This window comes from Alosa sapidissima, chromosome 15 (genome assembly GCF_018492685.1).
Source record: "Alosa sapidissima isolate fAloSap1 chromosome 15, fAloSap1.pri, whole genome shotgun sequence".
Lineage (NCBI taxonomy): Eukaryota > Metazoa > Chordata > Actinopteri > Clupeiformes > Clupeidae > Alosa > Alosa sapidissima.
This window is the reverse complement of record NC_055971.1, coordinates 31,512,310-31,538,062: the sequence shown is the minus strand read 5'-3', so window position 1 is coordinate 31,538,062 and position 25,753 is coordinate 31,512,310. Positions and strand designations below refer to the sequence as shown.

Below are 25,753 nucleotides of genomic sequence, written 5' to 3'. Positions count from 1 at the left end.
TCCTCCGAAGAATAACTAACTTTTACTTGTGAGTGCAGATGCAGCGTTAAGTTATATGATGTTAATGTTAACGACCAGTCTTTTCAGTGTTACAAAGTTGGCAGTTTTGAATCTATCCATTGCATCATCCATGGTTGTAGGGTTACCACATTTTAAATAATGTTATAGTCAACCTTAATGGAAATTACCGATTCCATTGCTGGTTCGTTGGCTGGTCGTTTTAGCAATGATAAATGGCTATTAGCCTGTCACGAATGGGGAATTTTAGCAGACCCTGTGCATATGGGACTATGATTTGCCAACATTTATCTCTATTCGGAATAAGTTCAGGTTTGGTTTAACGTGAGTCTACCTTAAACAGTCGACTATTAAGATAGTTATTACGCCCATGCGAATTTAATGTACTTAGGTTGTTGCTATTAGAGACCATTTTAGACTACCAACTTGCTGACTTAAAACAGTCGTCTCGGTAGGAGCATGGATCCTTAACGTTAGTTTTTGGTCGAATGAGGGTTGGCGCGGACACATCGTTTGCAATACTGTTAACGTTAGCTAAGTTGGCTAACTTGACTGCTTCCTGTAGCAAGCGATTCCACCAACCCCGTGTTTTCGTATTTGCCACCAAACGTGGTTACTTGGGTTGTCAAACTCGTACAAGGAAGAAAATGTATTATTTTAATTTTGGACATGCCCGTTGCGAGACATCCAATTAGCTGGTTTCTTGTGCACGTATCATGCCATGGTTTGGGTATATAACTTAAACACTGGTTTGGAAATGGTATAGTCACATATTGTTTGAGCGCTGTTCTCGTTACTGACAACAGGAGACGTCACCATTTTTTTTTTTTTCGGTGGGGGTTCTTTGTAATGTGGCATAGTGACGCCTGGCCCAGCAAAGTAATTTTAAGTGTCAGGATAGCAAACGCCGAGTGAAATTTGATAGGTTACTTGCTTTGTCGGTTAAATCAAAATTAGTTGTTTTAATTTAAGAATATGTAACAAGCTGTTTTACACAAATAGTGGTATTGTGCCTGTTTGGTTTACAACCGTAGATCCCATACAAGTTTTTTCGTTGTGTAGCTTGCTGCGTTTTCTTGCATTGTTGGTGGCTGGTAAACGACACGACGTAAATATTCTTTTAATACTAATAACTCATGCGTCATCCGTTTAGTGATATTGCAAAGAGTAAATGCTGTGGCGACGCAGCAGATTTTTTTTCTATCAGTTTCCCTCCATTTTTAGGCACTTCATACAGTTTTGTTCGAGATGCTCTCTGTCTATCTCCGAGGGGTCAACGTCTAAACTGCATCTCGAAAGAATGGCAGGGCTGACGGGGGGTAGAGAAAGTTGCATTTTGACATTCAAAGGAGGAGATGGACAAGCAGCAGTTATGCTTTACGCACCACGGCACTGGATTCATGCCCTGACCCCTGTTCAATTTTCTTCAGATTTAAAATTATGCCAGCTAAAACGACTAAAGTATCGGCCGCGAAGCCACGAGGGAAAGGGTCGCAGCCTCTGGATGATTCGGATGAGGAGTTGGACTTACCCCCTCAAGAAGTGAACTCCAATGGTCAGGAGCCACCACTCACAAATGGCAAGTAACAAATGATTTATTTCACCGTATTTTCCTGCAAACATTTGTGCGTTTTTCGAATCTTGCTATGGATGTTGTCACTTTTACGGTGACAGTGCATATGGCAGAATTTTGATCGGCTTCGTTTATTCATATACTGCCATGTATTCATAAAATTTAAGCTAACTGGCTAGGTAACTGATGGGAGCCAAGCACCTATAAATGTCCCATTTCATTTCAGAGATGACCAATATTGTCACGTTTGAGTATTGCTTTTGAGGCAACCTAATTGACCTAATAAATTGACCTGGGTAGATAATGGATGGCATTGAAGACATCTAGTTGTGTTACTTGTGAACTTTTCTTTGTTGGACTTGATGATGTAACTGGCATAGTGAGGTGTATTATTGCTTTTTTGCGCTAAGCAGACCGTGCGTGTTAAAATCTACATGTTGTGTATCTAATTGAAAGAAAGAACAAGCCAAGAAAAAATATATTGTTTGCTTTTTTTTCCTTGTGTGTGTGTGTGTGTGTCTGTGTGTGTGAGGTGGACACAATAATCGATTTCAAACTTTGCTATTCTACACAAGTTTCTTTATGAGCTGCTTGCACGGAGTAAGTAAATAAGCGGACCAGCTGTTCGTTATACTTTGATATGGATACGTGTGATGGTAGAGTTTGCTGTGTCGTGTTTGCGTTTTGTGTGTTTTAAAGCAACAGGGATTGTGTGTGTAAAATGGGCACATCACCTTTTCAATATACCTAGAGTTTTTTAATGAGATTGGCTAAACTGTATTTCGATCATAGACCGTATAAGCAACTTAATTCCCGACCGTCCATAGCCTTTGTCTCTCCTCTGTGAGCGTTCAGCTTATGATTTGTGGCGTTGTGTTTTGTTTGGGTTTTTTTCTCTCTCTTTCTGAAGGAGGGGTGTTTCTGGCTTTGCTTTTTCACCCTCCCCTACACGCCGATGCACCCTCTAGAAATGAACTTTTTTTGCTCTAGATGCCGTTCCCGGGGAGCCTGCCGAGGCTGTTGATGATCGAAGTTTGGAGGAGATTCTCGGTAGCATCCCTCCACCCCCGCCCCCAGCGATGACCAATGAGCCGGGCGCTCCTCGCCTGATGATAACGCATATTGTTAATAGGAATTTTAAGTCGTACGCAGGCGAACAGATTCTCGGGCCCTTTCACAAGGTATGAGGCTAAATACAACAGTTTAAAGAAGTCGAGACTACTTCTTTTGCAGCCGTTAAGGGAGATTGTTTAGTTTTAAAAGAGGGGTGTTGCCTGTTTCCTTCTTGGGTCTTATGTGTACTTTTACAGTTCTGCTCTGTTTTGTGAATCTTCCTAATTGTTTAAACCATTAGTATAATATATGATAGTATTATGGTGAGATTGCTAGATATAATGTAATCTGTCTGATTTCGGCAGTGCAACTATATAACATCCATTCTGTTTATGGTTTTGTATGTGTTTATAAAAAAATTTTGAGGGCTAACCTCCTGCTTTTGAGAAACTATTTTAATTTGCATTGTACACCTGTGGTCTATTCACAGGTGCATTGAAATATTCCATGTGGTCTTATTAGCCTTTAAATGCTCTGTACTAAGTGATCATAAGCATAGGACACGATATTTTGTGTTTTTGGTGTTTTTCTAATCCGTCCATTGTGTCTTTGCAGCGGTTCTCCTGCATCATTGGTCCCAACGGCAGTGGGAAATCCAACGTGATCGATTCCATGCTATTTGTGTTTGGGTACAGGGCTCAAAAAATCAGGTCCAAAAAGCTCTCTGTGCTCATCCACAGCTCAGACAAGCTCAAGGATGTGCAGAGCTGTACAGTGGAGGTGCACTTTCAAAAAATTATTGATAAGGTAAAAATCATTAACAAAAAATATGGCTGACACAAGTGTGTGTGTGTGTGTGTGTGTGATTTTGTTTTTTTAGCTGTAAACTGCACTTTGGCTGCTAAAGTTAGGATTAGTTGTTTTTGTATTTTAAATGAAAATCATAAGTACACAGTAATTTTTATTTATTTTTTATTTTTTCCCCTCCCACCCTAACTGCACTTGTGGCTGTGCAGGGCTTCATGGCCTTCTAGTGGAACAACACAAACAAAAGTTTCCAAATCCTGAATAAAAATGAAATTGCAGTTCTGTTTATGTATTTATAAAATCTAACTGTCTAAGCAGTAGCAATTGTTTTAAAAAAAAAATTTAAACCCCCTATTTTTGAATCTCAAGACACCCAGCATAGTTCTCTCGGTGAGTGAGCAAAAGCACATATCCAACATAATTTGTGTGAGAACTTGAGCCAGACCTGCAAAATTCATACATTACATGTCCAGCATTGTGTTTTATGTTGGCCTGGTTTTGGTGGATTTTACATATTTAGTTATGTGAATTTAATTAATTATTTAATTAATTTAGGATATTTTTTATAAAAACCCTTAAGAGAAAAGTGTCATGCTATAATAATTGTTATATTGGTGCAATCTCATTAATGCATGTAAATATATTTTTTGAAGGGGGTATATTAAAAGAATAATATATTTTTCAGAAAATATTTTCTTAACTACACCTATTGGTGTATTTAAGTGTCAGTACAAACCAAATAGATAATTTCCCATTTTCCTTTTGTAGTTTTGCTTTCAGTCATTTCATGGAAATGTTCAACATATCAAGCCCCACATGGAACTACAAATATAAATCTTGATTTCCATGTTTTTATATTTTTAATGAATTTTTATTGTATTTTACTTTTACTTTTTTTTTTCACAACACTTGCAAATTAGAGTCTGTGATTCATCTGGGTAGAAGGATGCATTTGTAAGGACAGTGAGGGAAGGAAGTAATGTAAAAGAGAGTTGGTTAGCTCTCTAAGATACTCTAGTGTTTGTATAGTGTTGTAGGACGCTAAATGCTGCTCTGATGTTGCTGCCCCTCCCCCTCACTCCTCTCAACTCCAGGAAGGAGATGACTTCGAAGTCATCCCCAACAGCAAGTTCTATGTTTCAAGAACTGCTGGCAAAGACAATTCCTCCACCTACCACGTCAATGGCAAAAAAGCCACCTTCAAAGACGTGGGCATATTGCTGCGCAGTCATGGAATTGATCTGGACCACAACAGGTTTTTGATTTTACAGGTAATTAAATACACCTCCTTTGCTGCTGCCTGATTAAAATCTGCCTCTCTGTGTTGCTTATCAGTATGATTGCATGTGTATATTTTTTGTTGAATTTTAAAGCTAGTATTTATTTATTTATTTGTTGATGCAAGCGGTGTATGTTGCTGTGGCAAACACTTGCAGAAGGGGTAACTGGCTTCTCCCGAGGCCTTGGACCGCTATAGCAGCGCATCATGGTTTTCAACCATCTTGACGAGTGCAAACCATAATTTGCTGCTTTAGCATTCAATGGGCTAAGCAACGTGGACCTCTGGACAGGTCGCTGAGACGAGAGTGAATCAACAGGTCTCTCACAGGGGTGAAAGTGCAAAGCATCTCCGCCATACATACCTGCCACGCTTTAGCAGCACGTAAATATTGGTGTGTGTAAAGAAAAAACCTAACCCCAATATTACTTGTGCTGCTTCAGTATGACGGGGTCCAGCATCAGTGTGTGTGTGTATTTCCATCCATCTAGCTAAGTGTTTCCTTTCTGCATCTTCTTTGTTAAGCATGATTTCTCGGAGTTGAGGCAGTTCATGATTTGTTTGCGTGGCACGGAATTTTAATATTGCATTTTCAGTGGCTGGATTTTTTTCCTGGCTAATTGTGCATGCAAGCCCATTTCAGTGTCACAGTATGAGCTTTCTGGGTATCATTCCAAGGGGAATATCCTGCAAGCAGAGTAGGTGTGTGGGTGTGTGGTGGCACCAAACAGCTCTCTTTATGGTGTTCGATGCTGATATGACTCCGTTTGGTGGGTGATCGTCTGTGATTGGTGAGCTGCATCCCACTGACCGCCTGCTGGGCCTGGCTAGGGTGTGTTTGGGATGCCACCAGCACCAGCAAATTTGGTCAGTCTTTCCCGTCTCTCTCTCTCACTCTCACTGCAACTGCTTGCTGCTGCTGCTGTCACCTTCTGACGTAATTAGTCCAACACAAAGCAAAGGTCAAGGTTAATTGGTCCCTGATCTGTTTTTAATGAAGCACACTCGCTTGTCTTTGTGCTTTGTGTTGCTATGGGGGTTTCCCCTGGAGTGTCATGGCCCAGGCTGTGTGGTTGGTGCGTGTGTGTATTTGGGGGGTGTGTAGAGTACATTGCGCTGGTCTTTCCCCCCCTGGATGATGCCAGAGCAGGGAAGGGCTGCCTGGCTTTATCAGCCCCCCTCTCACTCAAGGTCTTCACAGGGCCTGTGCTTTGCAGGGCGAGCAAATATCCCTCACAGTTTTATTCTATTTTATTCCATCAGCCAGCTTTGTGCTCAGCAATATGCCACAGTTTTACTTGGGTTGTGTTTTGTCATCAAGAGGTTTCTGTTCTGTTTCAAAAATGTTTTTTGAGTTCTGTTTAGACTGAATGCATCAGCACGTATTGGTGTGTTTTAATCAAATGTAGCCAACAAAGGCAAACTTGACACATTATTTTTTATTTATTTTATTATTATTATATTTTTATTTTTTTTCTCTGGCATATTCTTGGTTTGGCAAGAGTCGGTGATCAAATAGTTCATTCAGCGAGCTTGCTCATAGTGAAATTGCTGTTTAGTCATTGACTCTGTGGTGAACATATGCAGGTTAGGGGATGGATGACTGGCATGTGGTTTGTGGCTTTTCCATGGATGTACTACTAAATATTTCAATTGGTTTTCAATTTTATAGATCTGTGGCCATGCAGTCATTTTGTGTGTGATATTTCCCCAGATTTGTGTTATTTGTCAATAAAATATTGGTATTTTCCATTTGATTTTTCCATTTTACTGTAAAAAATAAACGTTGTTTTGTAAAATATGTTTACAGTAGCTTTATGACACTCTAGTTTTCTTTTTGGTTCATTAAGTGTTCTTCCTCAGATGGTTAGTGTGTGTGTGTGTGTGTGAGCGAGAGAGGGAGAGAAAAACGTGTGTGTGGGGGGGGGGGGTGTATATTATTAATACATTCATTTTTGGATTATGTTCTGTGTGAGGTATTATCAGAGTGTGTCTATCAAGATTGAGTTTTTAATAGTGTGTGTGTTTGGCATGTCCGCTATTATCAGAGTGTGTCTATGAAGATTGAGTTTTTAATAGTGTGTGTGTTTGGCATGTCTGCTTCTTGCAGGGCGAGGTGGAGCAGATCGCCATGATGAAGCCCAAGGGTCAGACGGAGCACGACGAGGGTATGCTTGAGTATCTGGAGGACATCATCGGCTCCTGCCGGCTCAAGCAGCCCATTCACACCCTGTGCCAACGTGTGGAGCAGCTCAACGAGCAGAGAGGAGAGAAGGTGCGCTCTCCCAGTCCTGTCCACCACCCTCCCAGTCCTGTCCACCACCCTCCCAGTCCTGTCCATCTCTCCCAGTCCTGTCCACCACCATCCCTAACACCACCAGCTCTAACACTCTACATCTCTCCCTCCATCCCTGCTCCTACACACTACACACCTCCATCCATCCCTGCTCCAACACTCGTCTCATCTCATCTCAGCAGTACACTACACCCCTTCTCTCTGTTGCTTTCTGTGCTGGGGGGGGGGGGGGGGGTGGAGGGGTTGGATGCTCGTTTGTGTGTGTGTGTGTGTGTGTGTGTGTGTGTGTGAGCAGGCATTAATTTCTTGTTGTTGGGCCCTTAAGTCCATATATGGTAAACAGTGCGTGGGATTGCTTATCTATTCCCGACACACAGCGCACACCATAGTGGGACTGACGCTTGTAAAATAAGATTTGCTTTTGACCGGGCTTTGCGCTAATTCTCTTGACACCTGCCCAGGCGCTTCACAAGGCACAAAGGCTAATCTCGATACGCTCTCCAAAAACTGCCACGTTGACACACCCAGACCCTCACTCTTTTGTTAACCCTCGCCATTGTCAGGGCTAAAACAATTTAACATGGGATACTGTGAAAAGATATTATTATTTTTATTATTTGATTTTTTTCTTAGAGGCTCAGTGTAAGATTGTCTGTGTTTGTAATCCCTTGAAAAGAAATATAAACAGACGTACAAAAATAAATCTCAATATTTTTTTTTTTATTTGTGAGTGTTTAGTGTCTGTCTGCACTGCCCTGTTCTGTAGAGGAGCTGTGCCTGGCTATGTGGTGCTTCTGCCACTCGGTTGTTCTTGAGACAGATCGGCAGTGTGCAGAGTTAGGTCTGAACAAAGCCATGTGCTCTCTGTGTGTGTGGGGGGGGGGGGATTATCCACTCTTCAGGGGCCTGCATTTCTTCCTTCAACTGTCAATGTCCTGATTAAAATTCCGGAACGGATCATTAATGAGCTTGCTAATGTACCCACGAGTAGTGTGATTGCTGGGGGAACATTTGGTTAAGGTCTGGAATTTAGTTTTTTATTAGTTTCATTTTTATTTATTTTTTCCATTCTCTGAATTGTTTCTACTTGCGAACATGATGGCCAAATTCCAGATAGAGGTAACTTGCATGGTTTGCATAGTGTTGCTAAATGCACTTGTCAACACTCATGAGTCTTAATACAGTTGGGACAAGAGCTTTTTTATATATATGTTTTTTTTTTGTAATTTTTTTTTTTTTAATTATGTATCTGCTTTGGGTGTCTCGGGTTGTCCTTCCTGTTGTCAGTATTGAGCATAATGGCTTAACGCATGAAATATGACTTTCCCCCCCACACACACTCAACATTCAAACTGAAACTGTTTTTGGTAAAATGTAATGCATATCATTGCCACAAGCGACATACTTAATCAGTCATACGTTTCCTGTCCAAATAATTATCCAGACTATTTGTAGATGTCGGAACAGTTAACGTGGTTGTGTGTTCATATTGCTATTACCACTACTGTTGTCAGTATTGGTAGTTGTGTGTGTGTGTGTGTGTGTGTGTGTGTTTAAGGGAGAGTGAGAGAAACATAGATTCACAGACAATAAAAACTTTATGCACAATTTATTTATTTATATATAGTTATAATTTTAATTTGTATATTTTTTTTAAAATAGGTTTTAAACAGTGTAGCCAACTTCTGGATTATAGTATCACTTCCTACACACTCTCCAATGTGTGTGTGTGTGGGATAGGCTACATTTCACCGCAAACCTCAACAAAACCAGAACACACCTTCAATAAGAATGAAAAGAAACAACATTAATTTTATCCCAAGTCTCAGAAGTTACAGAAGACGCCACACTTTAATGAATCATAGGCAGTATCGATTTGGCAAAATGCCAAAAAAAAAAAAAATCCAGTTTATTTTTCTAAGCCACCTATTTGCTTTTTCCTCTCCTCTGATGTATTTTTGTAATATAATATATAATATATCGTGTTTGCAGCCCTCTGGTGTAGGGCCTAGAGGCAACAGTACTGTAGGGGGGCAGTGCACAGGGTCTAAAGTGTTCAGGCCTAGAGGCAGTAGTGATGTAACCGGAGGGTTGCCGGTTTAAACCCTGACCAGTAGGCACGGCTGAAGTGCCCTTGAGCAAGGCACCTAACCCCTCACTGCTCCCCGAGCGCCGCTGTTGATGCAGGCAGCTCACTGCGCCGGGATTAGTGTGTGCTTCACCTCATTGTGTGTACACTGTGTGTTGAGTGTGTTTCACTAATTCACAGATTGGGATAAATGCAGAGACCAAATGTCCCTCACAGGATCAAAAGAGTATATATACTTATATATATGTAGGTGGGCAGTTCACAGGGTTTAAAGGGTTCAGGCCCGTCTCAGCCATGGGCTGGGCCGTTTACCATTTCAAAATGGGCAATATGCCTGTGGGCCTGCGACATCTTCAAAAATGCCTGATAACTTCAGGCTCAGAAATGGTCTGGGCCCTCTTGTTGAGACCTCTGCGTCTGGGCACCCCAGAGACAGCCATTCACAGTCAACACTTCACAGTGCTCTTCACAAGTGGCCATGTCTTAATTAGATTTTTTTCCTTTAGCTTTAGATTTGCCCCTGTGTTTTGTAACTGTAGCTGTCTTTCATAAATTCCGTGATCAATCCTATGGGTCTTAGGGCAAACCACAGGGCATGTTTGTGACCGTCGGATCACAGTGCACTTCCAGTGGTGAGGCCCTGGCGCTTTTACCGGTCCTTGGCTATCCGAAAACATGATCAGACTGGTTTTAATTTCTCAAGTCATTGGGTAAGATTTTACTAGTCAATTGGGTATGCTCAAAGAAACTATGTGAATTTGTGTCAAATGTTTTGAGAAGCTTTAGAGAGCGGTTGATCGTTCGATGGGGGAAGCGTATGGACGCTCTATCAATCTACTGTTGGTTCCAGCTGCTGTAAAATTGTTTCCCACATTTTTGCGTTTTTACTGCACACACAAAAAAAAAACCAAGAAGCTGTTTATCTTCTTGTCTCTTGTGTACACAGTGTGGCTGTGTTCGGTGCATTGTGAAATATAATACAGCAAGTTGTGTAAATAGTCACCCGCTGAGATCTCTGGTCAGTTCCTCGTCCTCCAGTGTGCTGCGGAAGACCAGAATGACCTCTAACACACAGGCCATGCCCAGCACCTTGGGCATGCTTTTTTAATGTGTGTGTGCGTGCCTTTAGTGTGTTGTAGAAGGGAGGTGCCCAGGGCATGGAGGCCCATTGAGGCTGGTTTGGCTGTCTAAATGAAAGGTGTTGACTGTGTGTGTGTGTGTGTGTAGCTGAACCGGGTGAAGATGGTGGAGAAGGAGAAGAACGCGCTGGAGGGGGAGAAGAACACAGCGGTGGAGTTCCTCCAGCTGGAGAACGAGATCTTCAAGAAGAGGAGCCAGCTCTGCCAGTACTATATGTATGTCTCTGACCCTCACTCTCACACACACACACACGCGACATATATATATATATATACACACACACTCTCTCTGTCACTCACACACTGTCTCTCTCTCTCTCTCTCTCATCCACCCCCTATTCCTTATACACTGTCCACCTTTTTGCTTGTTTTGTGTTGAGGAGGGAGGGAAACTATGCGGGGGGAGGGGTATGGTGTGTGTTTTGTTATATGTGATAATGATGTGTGTGAAAAAGAATATCCTTATAGGACAATAAAGACTCTATACTACTCTCTCACACTCAGGCTCGCTCACACTCACTCCCTCACACTCACTGACTCACTCACTCACACAAGAGGATTCTGCTGTGTGTGTAGGAGACATATATGGAGCACATATGTGTGTACTTTCACATCACCACCACATCCTACAAGGAAATGCACACAGCATTGCTCTCAGTTGGCTGTGCCTCAGTGTCCTGTGCCATTTTGGACACAAAGATGCATTTCATTCACCTATGCGATGCTCCATGTGATCAATCCAGCGCCATATCCTGAAGGAAGTGGCCATGGGACCGTCCTCTATAGGTTGTGGAGGCTGGTTGGTGACCCTGTAGCGTTGTTTTGGACGCGTGGCCATGGCATAGTCCTCTATAGGTTGTGGAGGCTGGTTGATGACCCTGTATGGTTGTTTTGGACGCGTGGCCATGGCATAGTCCTCTATAGGTTGTGGAGGCTGGTTGATGACCCTGTAGGGTTGTTTTGGACGCGTGGCCATGGCATAGTCCTCTATAGGTTGTGGAGGTTGGTTGATGACCCTGTAGGGTTGTTTTGGAGACGCTGGTCACATTGCAAGTGTAATAAGCTTCAGTGTTGCACTACATGTGATGAAGGCCACATATTGGGGTTTAGGAGCACACACACACACACACACACACATGCACACACTCTGCAAGTTGCATTTATATCAGTGGCGTGTGTGCCCAGAACCGAATGCATTTAGCCAAGCACTTTGAAGTGGAAAGGGGGGCAAATAGTGGGGTGGAAATGGTTGCCTGCCTGGACAATGCATTACTTGTTTTAATGGCTGGAGCTGAGGTTAGTATTGTAATGTTTGGAGCGCTGCATCATGTGAGCCTTGCTTTGGTGCGCGGCGCAGCGGCTCCAGTGGGCACTCCTTACCGTTTTCCTGACTTCCAGTTGCGCTGGCATCACATCGCACGCAGTCAGCCTGGCTTAGGATGAGACTGTTCAAGTCCGGGTGTTGGGCTACTGTTGAACTGAGTTGCTTTATTTTATTTATTTATTTATTTTATTTTTTTTATGCAAATCCTGATCAAGAATCCTTATGAAATTCATAATCAAGAAATAAGAAGGAGAAATTCATAATCAAAGATGAGCTTCTTGTTGCATGATTATCGTTAGTCTCCATTGGTGGCAGTTAAGTTGTAGTTCCGATTGTCACCAATAGGTGGATTACATTTAAATTAAATTTGCAAGCATGAAATGGGCACAGCCTAGCCTAGAAATCTAGACGCACCCTAGCGGCGGCAAATTAATTTGCTCAGCCTGTACGTCTAGTATCGAGCCATAGGGATTTCTATTGGCTTAGCACCGTGGATGTTCTCCAATCACAGCGCTCTATTTTGTTAGAGTCTTAAGGCGGGCTTAACAGGATAACGACAGTCCTGCGACTGTGAACAACAAGGAAGGTGGCTATGGCGAACGAAGAGCGGTTGTTTGAATCGGCGTTGGCGTCAACTTTGGAGGAGTTGGACTTGTGCTTTTCTTTGAAAGTTGAGCAACACAATGCACTTAAGTCATTACTTTCGAAGAAGGATGTATTTGCCGTTTTGCCGACCGGATACGGATATGGTCGTAGCGCTGGCCTACTGCATGCCTAGGCAGTTTGAAAGACAATTCTCTGCCCGCCCCTTGGATTAAGCGAGGTGAATGGTTCGATACCAGACTATACATTTCAATGATATAGGATGGCCCGCCAGGCTAGGGCACAGCCCAGTAAACTGTCCATCTCCCCTGGCCCACTCTCACACTCTTAACCTCACGTAGTCTGTTTGTCCACAACTAAAACTGCTTACGACAAGTGGTAGTGCTTCTGATGCCCTCTCCTTACGGGATGCGCGTTCGCACATGTGGAGTCGAGGTCGCGCCACGCTCGCCCTAACCCAAGCTGCAGCTGTGAGCGCATCGACCCGTCGGGATTCGCATAAACGGCCCTTTTCTCTTCTTTTTTTCGGCCTTGATTCTTCATGCCCTGCGGCCGACTCTGCCATCTCTCTGTGTGTGTGTCTCTCTCCCTGTTTCTCTGTGTGTGTGTGTGTGTGTGTGTCTAACTGTATGCCTGCGCTTGGCTCACCAGCCATGACCTACAGAAACGTGTGGTGGAGCACGAAGTGGAAAAGCGGCAGATCCAGGACGACACCAAGGAGCTGACGGAGAAAAACAACAAGCTGTCCGAGGAGATGAAAGGGAAGACCCAAGACCTGAAAAATGTGGAGAAGTAAGTTACGGAACACGGCCCTCTTAGCACCGCTGTGTGTGTGTCTGTGTGTGTGTGTGAATATTGTGAATTTGCACATATGCTCCGAAAACAAAAACAAGAAAAAAATTCTGCTCTCCAGATAAGAAGGAAACCCTGGCTGGAGTATCCCTTCTAGCCTCCTCTGGTCAGCTCCTTGTGTGGGTGTGGGTGGTTTTGCATCATGCTCTGCTCCTTATTGTGCTTTAACACTCTCCACTCTGAGCAACCCTCCTCTTCTGTCCCAAACCTGTGTAGTTTAGTGGAACACTCAAGACCTCCCATGACCTCAGCCTGTGGTGTGCGAGTGTCGTCTCTGTGCAGGAGGCTGTGTGTGTCTGCTCTCTGCAGGAGGCTGCGTGTGTGTGTGTGTGTGTGTGTTTCTCCTCTGTGCAGGAGGCTGTGTGTGTGTGTGTGTGTGTGTGTGTGTGTCTCCTCTGTGCAGGAGGCTGTGTGTGAGAGTTTGACCTGCCAACCTATATGCATTTTGTGCAGCAACCACGCATTTTAACATCAAAGTACGCGGGTACGATTTCTTACTTAAAACTACGCAAAAACGAGCAGACATCCAACATCTCCGGAAAGCTCACTGGAGAACGTTAATTAGAATCTCCCACAAATCTATTTCATACAGAGAGAAAGTGACAAGTGAGAATGACCGGCAAAGCAAAGTGGCCACTCGTTATGCTATATTTTCTGCAGCCAACGGTGGTTTACACAAAATACTTGAGGTGAGCTCAACCAGTAAATAGAAGAAATCCCTTTGCAAAGCCAACTTAAAAAGGTGCTGGTGGATTGCAGGTTTTAAAGTTCATATATAAAAAGAGGTGGCCACCGCACACTGTTATATTTCTTTGTGATTTTTATTGAGCAACGCGTTTCGCCAGTTGCTTCATCAGGCTCAATTCAAAACTAAGCAAGTGAGATAAAATAAGGTCCCATCCGAACAGGTGATAGGCCACTGATACATCACATGACTCAAGTCATTACATCAATTAGTCACATAGTCCATTGACTCAGGTCATCAATTAGTAAATCTATCACACAGCTCAACTAGTCATCTCCCCTACTAGAGGCAATCCAGAGATTACTAGTCAAATATTTCACAATCAACATTTCACAATTTCGGTATCACATTTAGTCATCCTGATATATTAGAGTCCATTGCATTGTTTACAGTATTTAAATGTCCATATTTGTGTACATATCCACAATCACATGAATCTATAAAAACACCAATGTTCACAGCAAATACATATTCAATAAACAGTTACACTTTTAAGCAACATTTAGACAATTCATTACAGTTAACCTTTCTATTAAAAATGTGCCCAAAATGTGTTCCATACACAAATATCAGAATTCATATACTGGTTAACTTTTAATTAAAAATGTAGTATATTTTAAAGTGCTTCAGTGCTTGCAAGTACAATTACACCATACAAAATAATAGTAATTCCCCATCTTCATAGCAGAGTATAAGTTACCAATAGACCTTCCTATAAAACTCCACCTATTAATTAAAGTGCAAGTGCTTGATTACTCATATTTTCTGTCAGTGTTAAGATTCAAATTTTCAAAAGACCACAACTTTACAAAAACATACTTAGATCTAGTAGTTCATTCAAACCAGCAGGCTCTACAGTATTTAATTCATGGATCCAAAATGCTTCCCTTCTTAGGAGTTGATTAATCAGATTGCCCCCCCTCGGATGAGGCTTAACTCTTTCAATACCCATGAATTTCAGAGTGGAAGGCGATCCATGATTTTTTTTTTCTTTGTAATGTCGAGCAATTGCATAGTCCATATTTCCATTTCTAATTGCGCGTTTATGTTCAGCAATTCTTAATTTGAGATTCCGTTTTGTTTGACCCACATACCTTAAACCACATGGACATTTTAACACATACACTACATGTGTGGACAACCAATTAATACATTCTTTTATATGGTATTTTTTTGCCTGAATGTGGGTGGTAGGATATTTTAGTATCACTAGTATTTGAACAATGGGCACACACTTTCCACATCTGTAATTTCCATAAACAGTTTGGGTAAGCCAATTTGTCTGCATAGGTTATCTGTACATAGAACTCACAACCATATCCCTCACATTTTTGCTTCTTTTAAAACAGAATTGTGGTTTTACCGACGACAAATTATCTAAATTAGGATCACAATCCAGTAAGGCCCAATGTTTGTTTATTATTCGCTTGACCTGTCTAGAGACTGTGGAGTACTCGGACACAAATGTAGGCCTACTATTGTTTTGAACCCCCTTATGGACCCTTTCAACAATAAAAACAAAAACAATGCTTGAACGTTCTATTTGGGCCCCAATCTACTTCCTCTGCATTAAGATAACATTGAATGTTAAAAAGGAAGTCTTGTGGGGCCAACTATGATGCTGATAATGGAACTCTCTTGAAAGGGTCCATTGGAAGAGTTTAACAATTCTTCTCTGTCTCTTTTACTCACTTTATCCAGAGATTGTCATTGTACCCCCTTTGTCTGAATCGTTGCACCATTTCTTGGGCTTTATTTCGGTAGTTGTCTTCGTTACTGCATATTCTTTTTAACCTTAGGAACTGCCCGTATGGAATATTTTGAATCATGTGAATGGGATGGAAGCTTGTTGCGTGCAATATTGTGTATAAAGAGTGAGAGTGTCTCCTCTGTGCAGGAGGCTGTGTGTGTGTGATAAAGCGTTTAAAGCATTGGATGTGGCCTTGAGAAGGATTATTATTGAATATATGTTGGTCTTCCCACCGGCCCATAAATAGGTTTGCATAATTGGGTGCAAACGGAGACCCCATACTAGTGCCCTGACACTGTAGGTAATACTTATTATTGAACATAAAGTAGTTGGATTTGAGAATGAATTTAGTAAGAGTCATCAGAAATTCCACTGGTGCGCCACTCTCACTGGCCTCCAGAAAAAAATTGATGGCTTGCAAACCACCTTCATGTGGGATGTTAGTGTAAAGACTTTCTACGTCAAAAGAAAGGGAATGCTTCAGTATAGACATCTCTCTGACCAAATTTAAAATATCCCTAGTGTCAGCGACATAAGATGGAAGTGTTTTGACTATGTCTAATAAAAAAGTCCACAAATTGACTCAGGGGTTCGGTTAGGGAATCCCTACTAGCCATGATGGGCCTACCCGGCGGATTCACCAGTCTTTTATGTATTTTAGGCAGAAGATACAATACAGGAGTGATTGGATGATCTATTTTCAAAAAATCATATTGACTTTTGGTAACCCATTTACTCTCTAAAGCATGGTTTAGCAATTCATCTCTCTTTTTTATGTGCTCATCTATTGGATTTTTACCCAGCTGTGTATAATATTTGGTGTCACTCAATTGTCTTACTGCCTCTGCAACATAATCCTTGGTATTTTGTACTACAATGGCCCCCCCTTTATCTGCAGATTTGATAACAATTTCTGTGTTCTGTTGTAATTCTTTTAGTGCCTTCCTCTCCTCACCACTGATATTTCCTGCATTCCTTTTGTTTGTTGATTTCATCATAAGATTTATATATTTTTCTAGAAGTTTACAGAATGTGGCTAAAGTGGAGTTCGGGGCACCAGGCGGCATAAAGGTGGATTTTTTTTCTTAAATTTGGCAATTGGATCTATAGATCTAGTACTCATTGAATTCCCATCAATTCTAGTATGAAAAAAATGCTTTAAGTGCAGTTGTCTAAAAAACTTATAGCTATCCACTTTCAGTTTGAATGCATTTACTTTGTTAGTTGGAACAAAAGACAATCCACGACTTAACACACTTAGCTGACGGGCTGTTAAACTGTAATCAGAAATATTGATCACCGTGTTTTCTGGTTCTGGGCCAGGAATCGGGTCACTCGATTTGGATCTCTTTCCCCTCCTCGTTTTCTTCGTCGATTGTGTTTTTTTCCCCTAAAAAACTCCCATCTGTGGAGGTGGCACTCGCTGGCGAAACGCGTTGCTCAATAAAAATCACTAAGAAATATAACAGTGTGCGGTGGCCACCTCTTTTTATATGTGAGCTCAACCAGTGTTCACTCGCAAAATCACGTTCCCCCAGATGTCATTTTGTGAAACTAACAAATCTCAACTGAGTGTGATTGTGAATTCACCTAGGCCTAATAGCTTGATGTTGTCTTAAAGTTATTACTTGTTCATCAGTTGATTCAGTTAGCATTATATTTCCATGTGTCGCTGATGGTTAATGTTTTCATAACTAAAAGGCTCTCAGGGAACGCAAACTTTTCCAAGGCCAAATGCAGCCATTAGCAACGACTCTGAAAGTGCACCTAGGCTAAATATTTTGAGCTTCTCATTGATGAGTGTTCAAATAGTTTTTTCTTTGGAGCATATAGATCATAGTTGTTTTGGTTTATTAGCTCGAAAACAAGCAAGAACAAATAATAGGCTTCCAGACAGAGATTGCGCACCTATCGCTTCAGTTGGGATAATGTCATCATTGCAGCCTCTCAGATGGCAGAGAGCCACCGCCATCTGAAAGAAACTGTAATTTGCATTAGTCGGCAGATAATAATTTAACATCGAGTGGATATATATATAAAAGCAGGAAAACAAAAAAAGAAAACCGAACATGTTGGCCTATTGTGAGTTAAGGGATAGACTGCACACTGACAACAGCAGATGTCCAGAAGTCTCTCTCTCTCTCCATCTGCTTACAAAAGAAATGGCTAATAATAATTTAATTGAAAAGAGGTAATAGAGTGTGTGTGTGAGTGTCTCCTCTGTGCAGGAGGCTGTGTATGTGTGTGTCTCCTCTGTGCAGGAGGCTGTGTATGTGTGTGTCTCCTCTGTGCAGGAGGCTGTGTATGTGTGTGTCTCCTCTGTGCAGGAGGCTGTGTGTGTGTGTGTCTCCTCTGTGCAGGAGGCTGTGTGTGTGTGTGTCTCCTCTGTGCAGGAGGCTGTGTGTGTGTGAGAGTGTCTCCTCTGTGCAGGAGGCTGTGTGTGTGTGAGAGTGTCTCCTCTGTGCAGGAGGCTGTGTGTGTGTGAGAGTGTCTCCTCTGTGCAGGAGGCTGTGTGTGTGTGAGAGTGTCTCCTCTGTGCAGGAGGCTGTGTGTGTGTGAGAGTGTCTCCTCTGTGCAGGAGGCTGTGTGTGTGAGAGTGTCTCCTCTGTGCAGGAGGCTGTGTGTGTGTGAGAGTGTCTCCTCTGTGCAGGAGGCTGTGTGTGTGAGCGTGTCTCCTCTGTGCAGGAGGCTGTGTGTGTGAGAGAGTGTCTCCACTGTGCAGGAGGCTGTGTGTGTGTCGGTATGCGTCTCCTCTATGCAGGAGGCTGTGTGTGTGTCTCTCCTCTGTGCAGGAGGCTGTGTGTGTGTGTGAGAGTGTCTCCTCTGCAGGAGGCTGTGTGTGTGTGTCTCCTCTGTGCAGGAGGCTGCGTGTGTGTGTGTGAGAGAGTGTCTCCTCTGTGCAGGAGGCTGTGAGTGTCTCCTCTGTGCAGGAGGCTGTGCGTGTGTGTGTGAGAGAGTGTCTCCTCTATGCAGGAGGCTGTGTGTGTGTGTGTGTGTGTGTGTGTGTCTCCACTGTGCGGGAGGCTGTGTGTGTGTCGGTATGCGTCTCCTCTATGGAGGAGGCTGTGTGTGTGTGTGTGTGTGTCTCTCCTCTGTGCAGGAGGCTGTGTGTGTGTGCGTCTCCTCTGTGCAGGAGGCTGTGTGTGTGTGTGAGTGTCTCTTTGCAGGACGCTGTGTGTGTGTGTGTGAGAGAGTGTCTCCTCTGTGCAGGAGGCTATGTGTGAGAGAGTGTCTCCTGTGCAGGAGGCTATGTGTGAGAGAGTGTCTCCTCTGTACAGGAGGCTGTGTGTGTGTCGTCTGTGCAGGAGGCTGTTTGTGTGTCGTCTGTGCAGGAGGCTGTGTGTTTGTGTGTGGTATGTGCTGAAAGGTGTGTGTGTGTGTGTGTGTGTGTGTGTCTCCACTGTGCGGGAGGCTGTGTGTGTGTCGGTATGCGTCTCCTCTATGGAGGAGGCTGTGTGTGTGTGTGTGTCTCTCCTCTGTGCAGGAGGCTGTGTGTGTGTGCGTCTCCTCTGTGCAGGAGGCTGTGTGTGTGTGTGAGTGTCTCTTTGCAGGACGCTGTGTGTGTGTGTGAGAGAGTGTCTCCTCTGTGCAGGAGGCTATGTGTGAGAGAGTGTCTCCTGTGCAGGAGGCTATGTGTGAGAGAGTGTCTCCTCTGTACAGGAGGCTGTGTGTGTGTCGTCTGTGCAGGAGGCTGTTTGTGTGTCGTCTGTGCAGGAGGCTGTGTGTTTGTGTGTGGTATGTGCTGAAAGGTGTGTGTGTGTGTGTGTGTGTGTGTGCAGGAAGCTGGGGAAGGTGACCAAGTACATCGAGAACCAGAAGGAGAAGTTCACCCAGCTGGACCTGCAGGACGTAGAGGTGCGCGAGAAGCTCAAGCACTGCAAGAGCAAGACCAAGAAGCTGGACAAGCAGCTGCAGAAGGACCAGGAGAAGGTGTGTGTCTGTCTGTCTGTCTGTGTGTGTGTGTCTGTGTCGGTGTGTGTGTGTGCATGCATCTGTCTTGTGTGTGTGTGTGTGTGTGTGCATGCATCTGTCTTATGTGGTGTGTGTGTGCGTGCATGCATCTGTCTTGTGTGGTGTGTGTGTGTGTGTTTGCATACATCTGTCGTGTGTGTGTGTGTGTGTGTGTGTGTGTGTGTGTGTGTGTGTCCTCTGTTTCATCCTCTCTGGTCCCTGACTAATCATGGCCATTCCAGTTGCTGCGCCATGCACCATGGCTTAATAATCTCTTAACTAATGAATCTGGCATCAGACAAAGGCAAAGAGTTCTCTTCAGATCCACTTCCAGAAAAAGCAGCTGCTCCCTTGTAATCCAAAAAACTCAACCCAAAATCTTTAAATATTGAAGGGGAAAAAATATAATAAATGTAACTTGTTTATCATAGTGCTAAAGTAACAACTGGGTGAAATTTGTAACGTTTACACATAAAAAAAAAAATTTGGAGTAAGTCACATGCGTATGAGGCTTGTGAAGGCTGAGCTGTGCAGATGAAAGTGCTCGGAGGGCCATTTTGCAGGAAATGCCTGGGCTGTGTATGGCTGCTCGGGCCGCGATACCCTGGGCCGTCCTCTAGGGGGAGCTCCAGAGCCTGCTCTGTAGGAATCGGCTGGCCGGGTGAATCTGGCTCCCATGCCGCTCTTGGACGGCAAGCTACTTGTAAAAAGGAACCAGAGCTATTCTTAGCCAGCATTTATATTAATTAGCCCACTTTCGTTTCTGCCCGCGTTTACATCCCCTTACAAAAGTGTGAGTCGTTTTTTTTTTTCTTTTCTTTTTCTTTTTTTCTCTCTCCCAGAGTTGCCATCTGTTACACAAAGCAGTTGAGCCTCACAAAATGCCTTTAAATAGCACTTCGAGTAACCGTGATTGTTAATTACGACTGAGTCCTGGACAATAGCCCAGGCCCAAAACTCAAAGGGTCCATCAGGACGGTCCCATCTTTGCCACTGGGAAGCACCATGGCTTGTTGTGTAGGTCCATGACCTGTGTGTGTGTGTGTGTTTGTGACTTGTCTGGGCTGGTACTAATTAGGGCTGGGCGATATGGCCTAAAAAAAAAAAACCCCGATATTTGTCACAAAAAATCCAATTTACGATTTAAATCGATTTTCTTAACAGCCCCCAAATTCATATGCAAAAGAAATAGTTCCAAAAATACTTGTTTTTATTTTGATTTCTCCTTTGGAGTTAAAGTGCAATCAACAACAACTAGCCAAAAAGGCAATATGGCAGGCCCTGCCATCGTAAACTGTGAAAATGTAACATGACTTGTAACCTTATGTAACATAACATTCAACATCAGTTATCTGTACATGACAGCATAGGGTGCTTTTTTTTGTTTTCTAAACATTCTTAGCAAGCCTATCTGCCACCTCTGGCTTTAGACATGTAACAATGCACCCCTCTGCCTGTACTTTGCTCATATCTCTTCTTTTTTTCCAGCTGTAAGAAAAGGCAGACACAGCCTTTTTACAAACCCCAACAGCACGATTGAGCCGTGGGTCCTTCACACCATTCTCTGTAGTAAATAAAAAATACATAGGCCTAATCAAAACACATTTTAGGGGAACATACCACTACATTCACAAACTTGTCTTGCTTCAATTTCTGTACAATATGAATTGTCCTTCAGCGCTTTAATCATGTTGCTGCCGCTGTCAGCAGTCATACAAATGAGTCGGTCTTCGGCAAGGTTCCATGAGTTGAGGGCATCTCTTAGCCCCTGGGCTACAATTTCACCCGTGTGGTCCTCTGGAAAGTTTGCCGTTTGAAGGCAGACGCTGCGCAGAGTCCAGTCATTGTTAATGAAGTGCACAGTGAGACTCCTGTACGGTTGCATTGTCCGACTTGACCATTAATCTGTGGTGGCAGAGTAAAAGGACACATCTTCCAACTCTTTTTTTTGACCCGTTGTCTTGTGCTACTATATAGATCGGGCAAGGCAACGTCGGAGAAGTACTTTCGGCTAGGTAGCACATACCTTGGGTCCAAAACTTTAATCGATAGCGATCGCATCTGTTATGGCTTTTCAGCGGGCCGAATTCTTGTCATATGGGATGCGGTTTGAAAACGTTTGCGGTACGGTGGACTGTATTTTAGCGGCTGTGCGTGTGGTGCTTGGGGTGCTGCTGTCTTTTTCATTCCGCTGCGCACAACATTTCTCCCATTCGACAGGATGCTTTTGTTTGAGGCGCGCCAGTAAATTTGTCGTACTGCTGCCTTTGCTAGCAACAGACTTCACACATACTTTGCAGCGGGGTGTTGTCTGGTCTAAATCTGACCTCGCGAACGCAAACCAATGACGGATGACACAGTGCCTTTCTTCGGAACGAGTTCTTCCCTGCTTGCTGCCATGTTGTCACTCACTACTATCACTATCAGTCACTATTGGTAAATGCTCTATGCTGGGGGGGGGGGGGGGGCGAGCGAGCTCATTCTACGGGAGGCCAGAGGGAAGCGTTAGCGGATGTTAAAGAGAAAACAGATTTTCATTCAAACAAGTCGACGTGAACTGCACACTCGAGTTAATCGATAAAATCGGTTTATCGCCCAGCCCTAGTACTAATATAAGGGTGTGTGTGTGTGTGTTTGTGACTTGTCTGGGCTGGTACTAATGTAAGGCTGTGTGTGTGTTTGTGACTTGTCTAGGCTGGTACTAATGTAAGGATGTGTGTGTGTGTGTGTGTGTGCAGCTGGAGGAGGTGAGGAACATCCCGGCCAGCAGTGAGAAGATCATCACGGAGGCCACGAACAGGAAGGGGCAGCTGGAGGGTCAGAAGGTGGTGGAGGAGGAGAAGCTGGCCCAGGTGATGGAGAGCCTGAAGGAGGAGACCAAGGGCCTGCAGCAGGACAAAGAGGTCAGCAAGCAGCACACGCGGCATCAGCTGCTCCTGTGTGGGGGTGTGTGTGTGTGTTCACACTTCAGGCCTTGTCTTGTCTTGACTCGTCGTGAGCAACATGCATGTAGTCCAATTAGTCAGCAAGCAGCACACGCAGCATCAGCTGCTCCTGTGTGTGTGTGTGTGTGTTTTGTTTCACACTTCAGGCCTTGTCTTGTCTTGTCTTGTCTTGTCTTGACTCATCGTGAGCAACATGCATGTAGTCCAATTAGCCATGTTCTGTTATGTGAAAACACGATCAAAACATTTGTTATTCTTTGCTGTGGCTTCTCCAGGTGTCTTTTTACTTAACACACACCAGGCTCACTTTTTTCTTTTTTTGTGAGACTTATTTTGCTGCGTTGCAGATATGCAGCTGCCATTAAGTTCAAATCCATTCAACCATTTTTCCCTGTCCCACCAAGTCTGAAATGAGATCAGTCCATTAATTAGACATTTAATTCATCAGTCCTCCCTCCTCTTCATATAACCTGAAGGCACCAAGACGAGCACTGGCAAGCAGGACTGTGCAATTAGTCCCGAAGTCTGACATAGCGTTTCCAAGACGGCAGAATCACTGGATCTAAACAAACTTTCGAAGTGGCTTAAATAGCTCTTTACCCTGTCGTTCAAAGTTTATAGATTATTTATTTATTTTATTTCATTTATTTATTTATTTGAAGTGTGCAATTGTTTATTATTTTATATTTATATACATGTACAGTTAGGAACAAAATTATTTATACCCCTTGGCAAATATTGATTTAATGTTGGTTATTCTCATGACCAACATGTTTGTTCTGACTGAAAATTACACCTGGCTAAAGGTTCTATCTATCTATCTTTCTATCTATCGCTCAAAAAAATTAAGGGAACACTTCAATCATACACTGGATCGGTACTCTGACACTGTTTGGTTCTGAGTACAAGTAAAAGTAAAACTTTTGAGGCGAGTGTTTTATTTTGCAAGAACTGTCAGACATTCTGTGAATGTAGTTTGAGAATGGAGAAAAGGCTGGAAGGTTTAAAAAAATGTGTTAACTGTGTGTTAAAAATGTGTCAAACAATTGTGGAGAAATCTAGTTGTTCCCTTAATTTTTTTATTTTTTTTTTGAGCAGTGTGTATATATATATATATATATATATATATATATATATGTATATATGTATGTGTGTGTGTGTGTGTGTGTGTGTGTGTGTGTATATATACATATATACACACACACACACACACACACACACACACACACACACACACACACACACACACACACACACACACGTTTGACCCCGTGTTCTGGTGGCTCTCCCCCAGACGAAAGAGCGGGAGCTGATGGAGTTGAGTAAGGAGGTGAACGAGACACGCTCCCGCATGGACGTGGCCCAGTCGGAGCTGGACATCTACCTGAGCCAGCACAAGAGCGTGCTCACGCAGCTCAACCAGGCCAAGGACACGCTGCAGGGCGCCACAGACACCCTCAAGGAGAGGAAGGCCGCCATCAAGGACCTGGAGGTCAAAATCCCACAGTGCGAGCAGCAACTCAAGAAGGTGTGTGTGTAAAGCTTCAAACGGTTGTAGATGCAATAGTAAGTTATCTAATGAACTGGATTATAGTCTGTGTGTGTTTGTTAAACTTATCCTAGATGTGATGGCAAGTTGTTCAATGCACTACATTGCCTTTTTATCAGTCTCACGTTCCCTTATTTCCCCCTTAATCAGTCATGAAGCGTGTTGAGTGTTTTGTGAAATATCACTGCGTCCGTGTGCAGCAATCGGTGCATCAGTGGGAATCTTTTCTTAATACGGAGTCCCTCAAGTTGGACACCGACGCTTGATTGCCTCCATGTGCGGTGAACTAGAGGAGCCACCGGCCACATAAATCTCCGCGTCCACACTCTCCGCAAGTCAGGCCCTGGGCGCAGTAGTGCACTCTGGCCCAGAAGAGTCCTCGCTCAGCCCAACGTCGTACTCCCTCACGTCGACAGGCCTCTACTGTTAGTTCCTCTCACGTCGACAGGCCTCTACTGTTAGTTCCTCTCACGTCGGCAGGCCTCTACTGTTAGTTCCTCTCACGTCATATAATTTACTGTTAGGAAGAGTTGCTCACAGCTCGAGTTAATGAGTTACTTTTTAACTGTTGACTGTCCATTGTGAGAAGTCAGCCAATGAAATCTGTGCCATATGCTATCTGTGCCTTTGCTATAAGTGCACCCTGCATTCAGCTGCGATGCTCTTGGATGCTGTGGCAGGACATGCATTCAGCTGCGATGCTCTTGGATGCTGTGGCAGGACATGCATTCAGCTGCGATGCTCTTGGATGCTGTGGCAGGACATGCATTCAGCTGCGATGCTCTTGGATGCTGTGGCAGGACATGCATTCAGCTGCGATGCTCTTGGATGCTGTGGCAGGACATGCATGCAGCTGCGATGCTCTTGGATGCTGTGGCAGGACATGCATTCAGCTGCGATGCTCTTGGATGCTGTGGCAGGACATGCATGCAGCTGCGATGCTCTTGGATGCTGTGGCAGGACATGCATTCAGCTGCGATGCTCTTGGATGCTGTGGCAGGACATGCATGCATGGTGACTGATGGATGAGAGGATGGAGGTGACCCCTCCAGGCACTGCGTGCTTTCCAGAGATAGGACATGCACATGTGCTGCGGTGGTGGTTGAGGAAGTGTCCAGTAGAATAATCGTATCGCTGACCTCCCCCAACCACACATTTCCATGCCACTTCCTGGTTGGCACCGAAGCATCCCAATGTGCTCCTGAGCCTGACTGTATGTCTCTCTATCTGTGTGTGTGTGCGTGTGTCCGCGTGTGTGCTTATCCACATGTTGCGTGTGCGTGTGTGTGCGTGTGCGTGTGTGTGCGTGTCCGTGTGTGTGCGTGTGCGTGTCTGTGTGTGTGCGTGTCTGTGTGTGTCTGTCTCCGTGTGTGTGTGTCTCCGTGTGCGCGTGCGCGCCCCACAGGATGAGCAGGAGCTGGAGCAGGTGAGCCAGGCTGACGGGCAGGTGCAGGAGGTGCTGCGGGACATGCGGCAGAAGGTGGAGGAGGCCAAGAGCTCCCTGTCCTCCACCCGCAGCCGCGGCAAGGTGCTCCAGGCACTCATGCAGCAGAGGAGGAGTGGGCAGATCCCTGGCATCCTTGGACGCCTGGTGAGTGTGTTCACACACACACACACACACACACACACACACACACACAATGAAATGTAAATGTGACTGATATTTAGAAGACACTGTTCATCTAAAGCAGCAGGAATCAAACCCAAACCGCGGCATAAACACAGTTTATGGATCTTGCAGTCCAATAAATGGGCGTGCCACGACCAAATGAGTCCAGTG

At 43.9% G+C, this 25,753-nt stretch overlaps 1 protein-coding gene across 2 annotated transcripts in view; it reads left to right on the top strand.

Moving 5' to 3' along the window:
* smc4 (structural maintenance of chromosomes 4) overlaps nt 1-25,753 on the top strand; it is a 38,988-nt gene that overhangs the window by 1,291 nt on the left and 11,944 nt on the right. For both annotated transcript variants that reach the window (XM_042062734.1, XM_042062735.1), the window contains exons 2-12: nt 1,449-1,597; nt 2,582-2,772; nt 3,260-3,451; nt 4,546-4,722; nt 6,841-7,005; nt 10,343-10,470; nt 12,833-12,973; nt 19,308-19,458; nt 22,218-22,382; nt 23,719-23,952; nt 25,379-25,564. In XM_042062734.1, coding sequence (XP_041918668.1) covers nt 1,459-1,597; nt 2,582-2,772; nt 3,260-3,451; nt 4,546-4,722; nt 6,841-7,005; nt 10,343-10,470; nt 12,833-12,973; nt 19,308-19,458; nt 22,218-22,382; nt 23,719-23,952; nt 25,379-25,564 — 1,869 coding nt within the window. In that variant the 5' untranslated portion in view covers nt 1,449-1,458. The remainder of the gene's footprint in view (nt 1-1,448; nt 1,598-2,581; nt 2,773-3,259; nt 3,452-4,545; nt 4,723-6,840; nt 7,006-10,342; nt 10,471-12,832; nt 12,974-19,307; nt 19,459-22,217; nt 22,383-23,718; nt 23,953-25,378; nt 25,565-25,753) is intronic.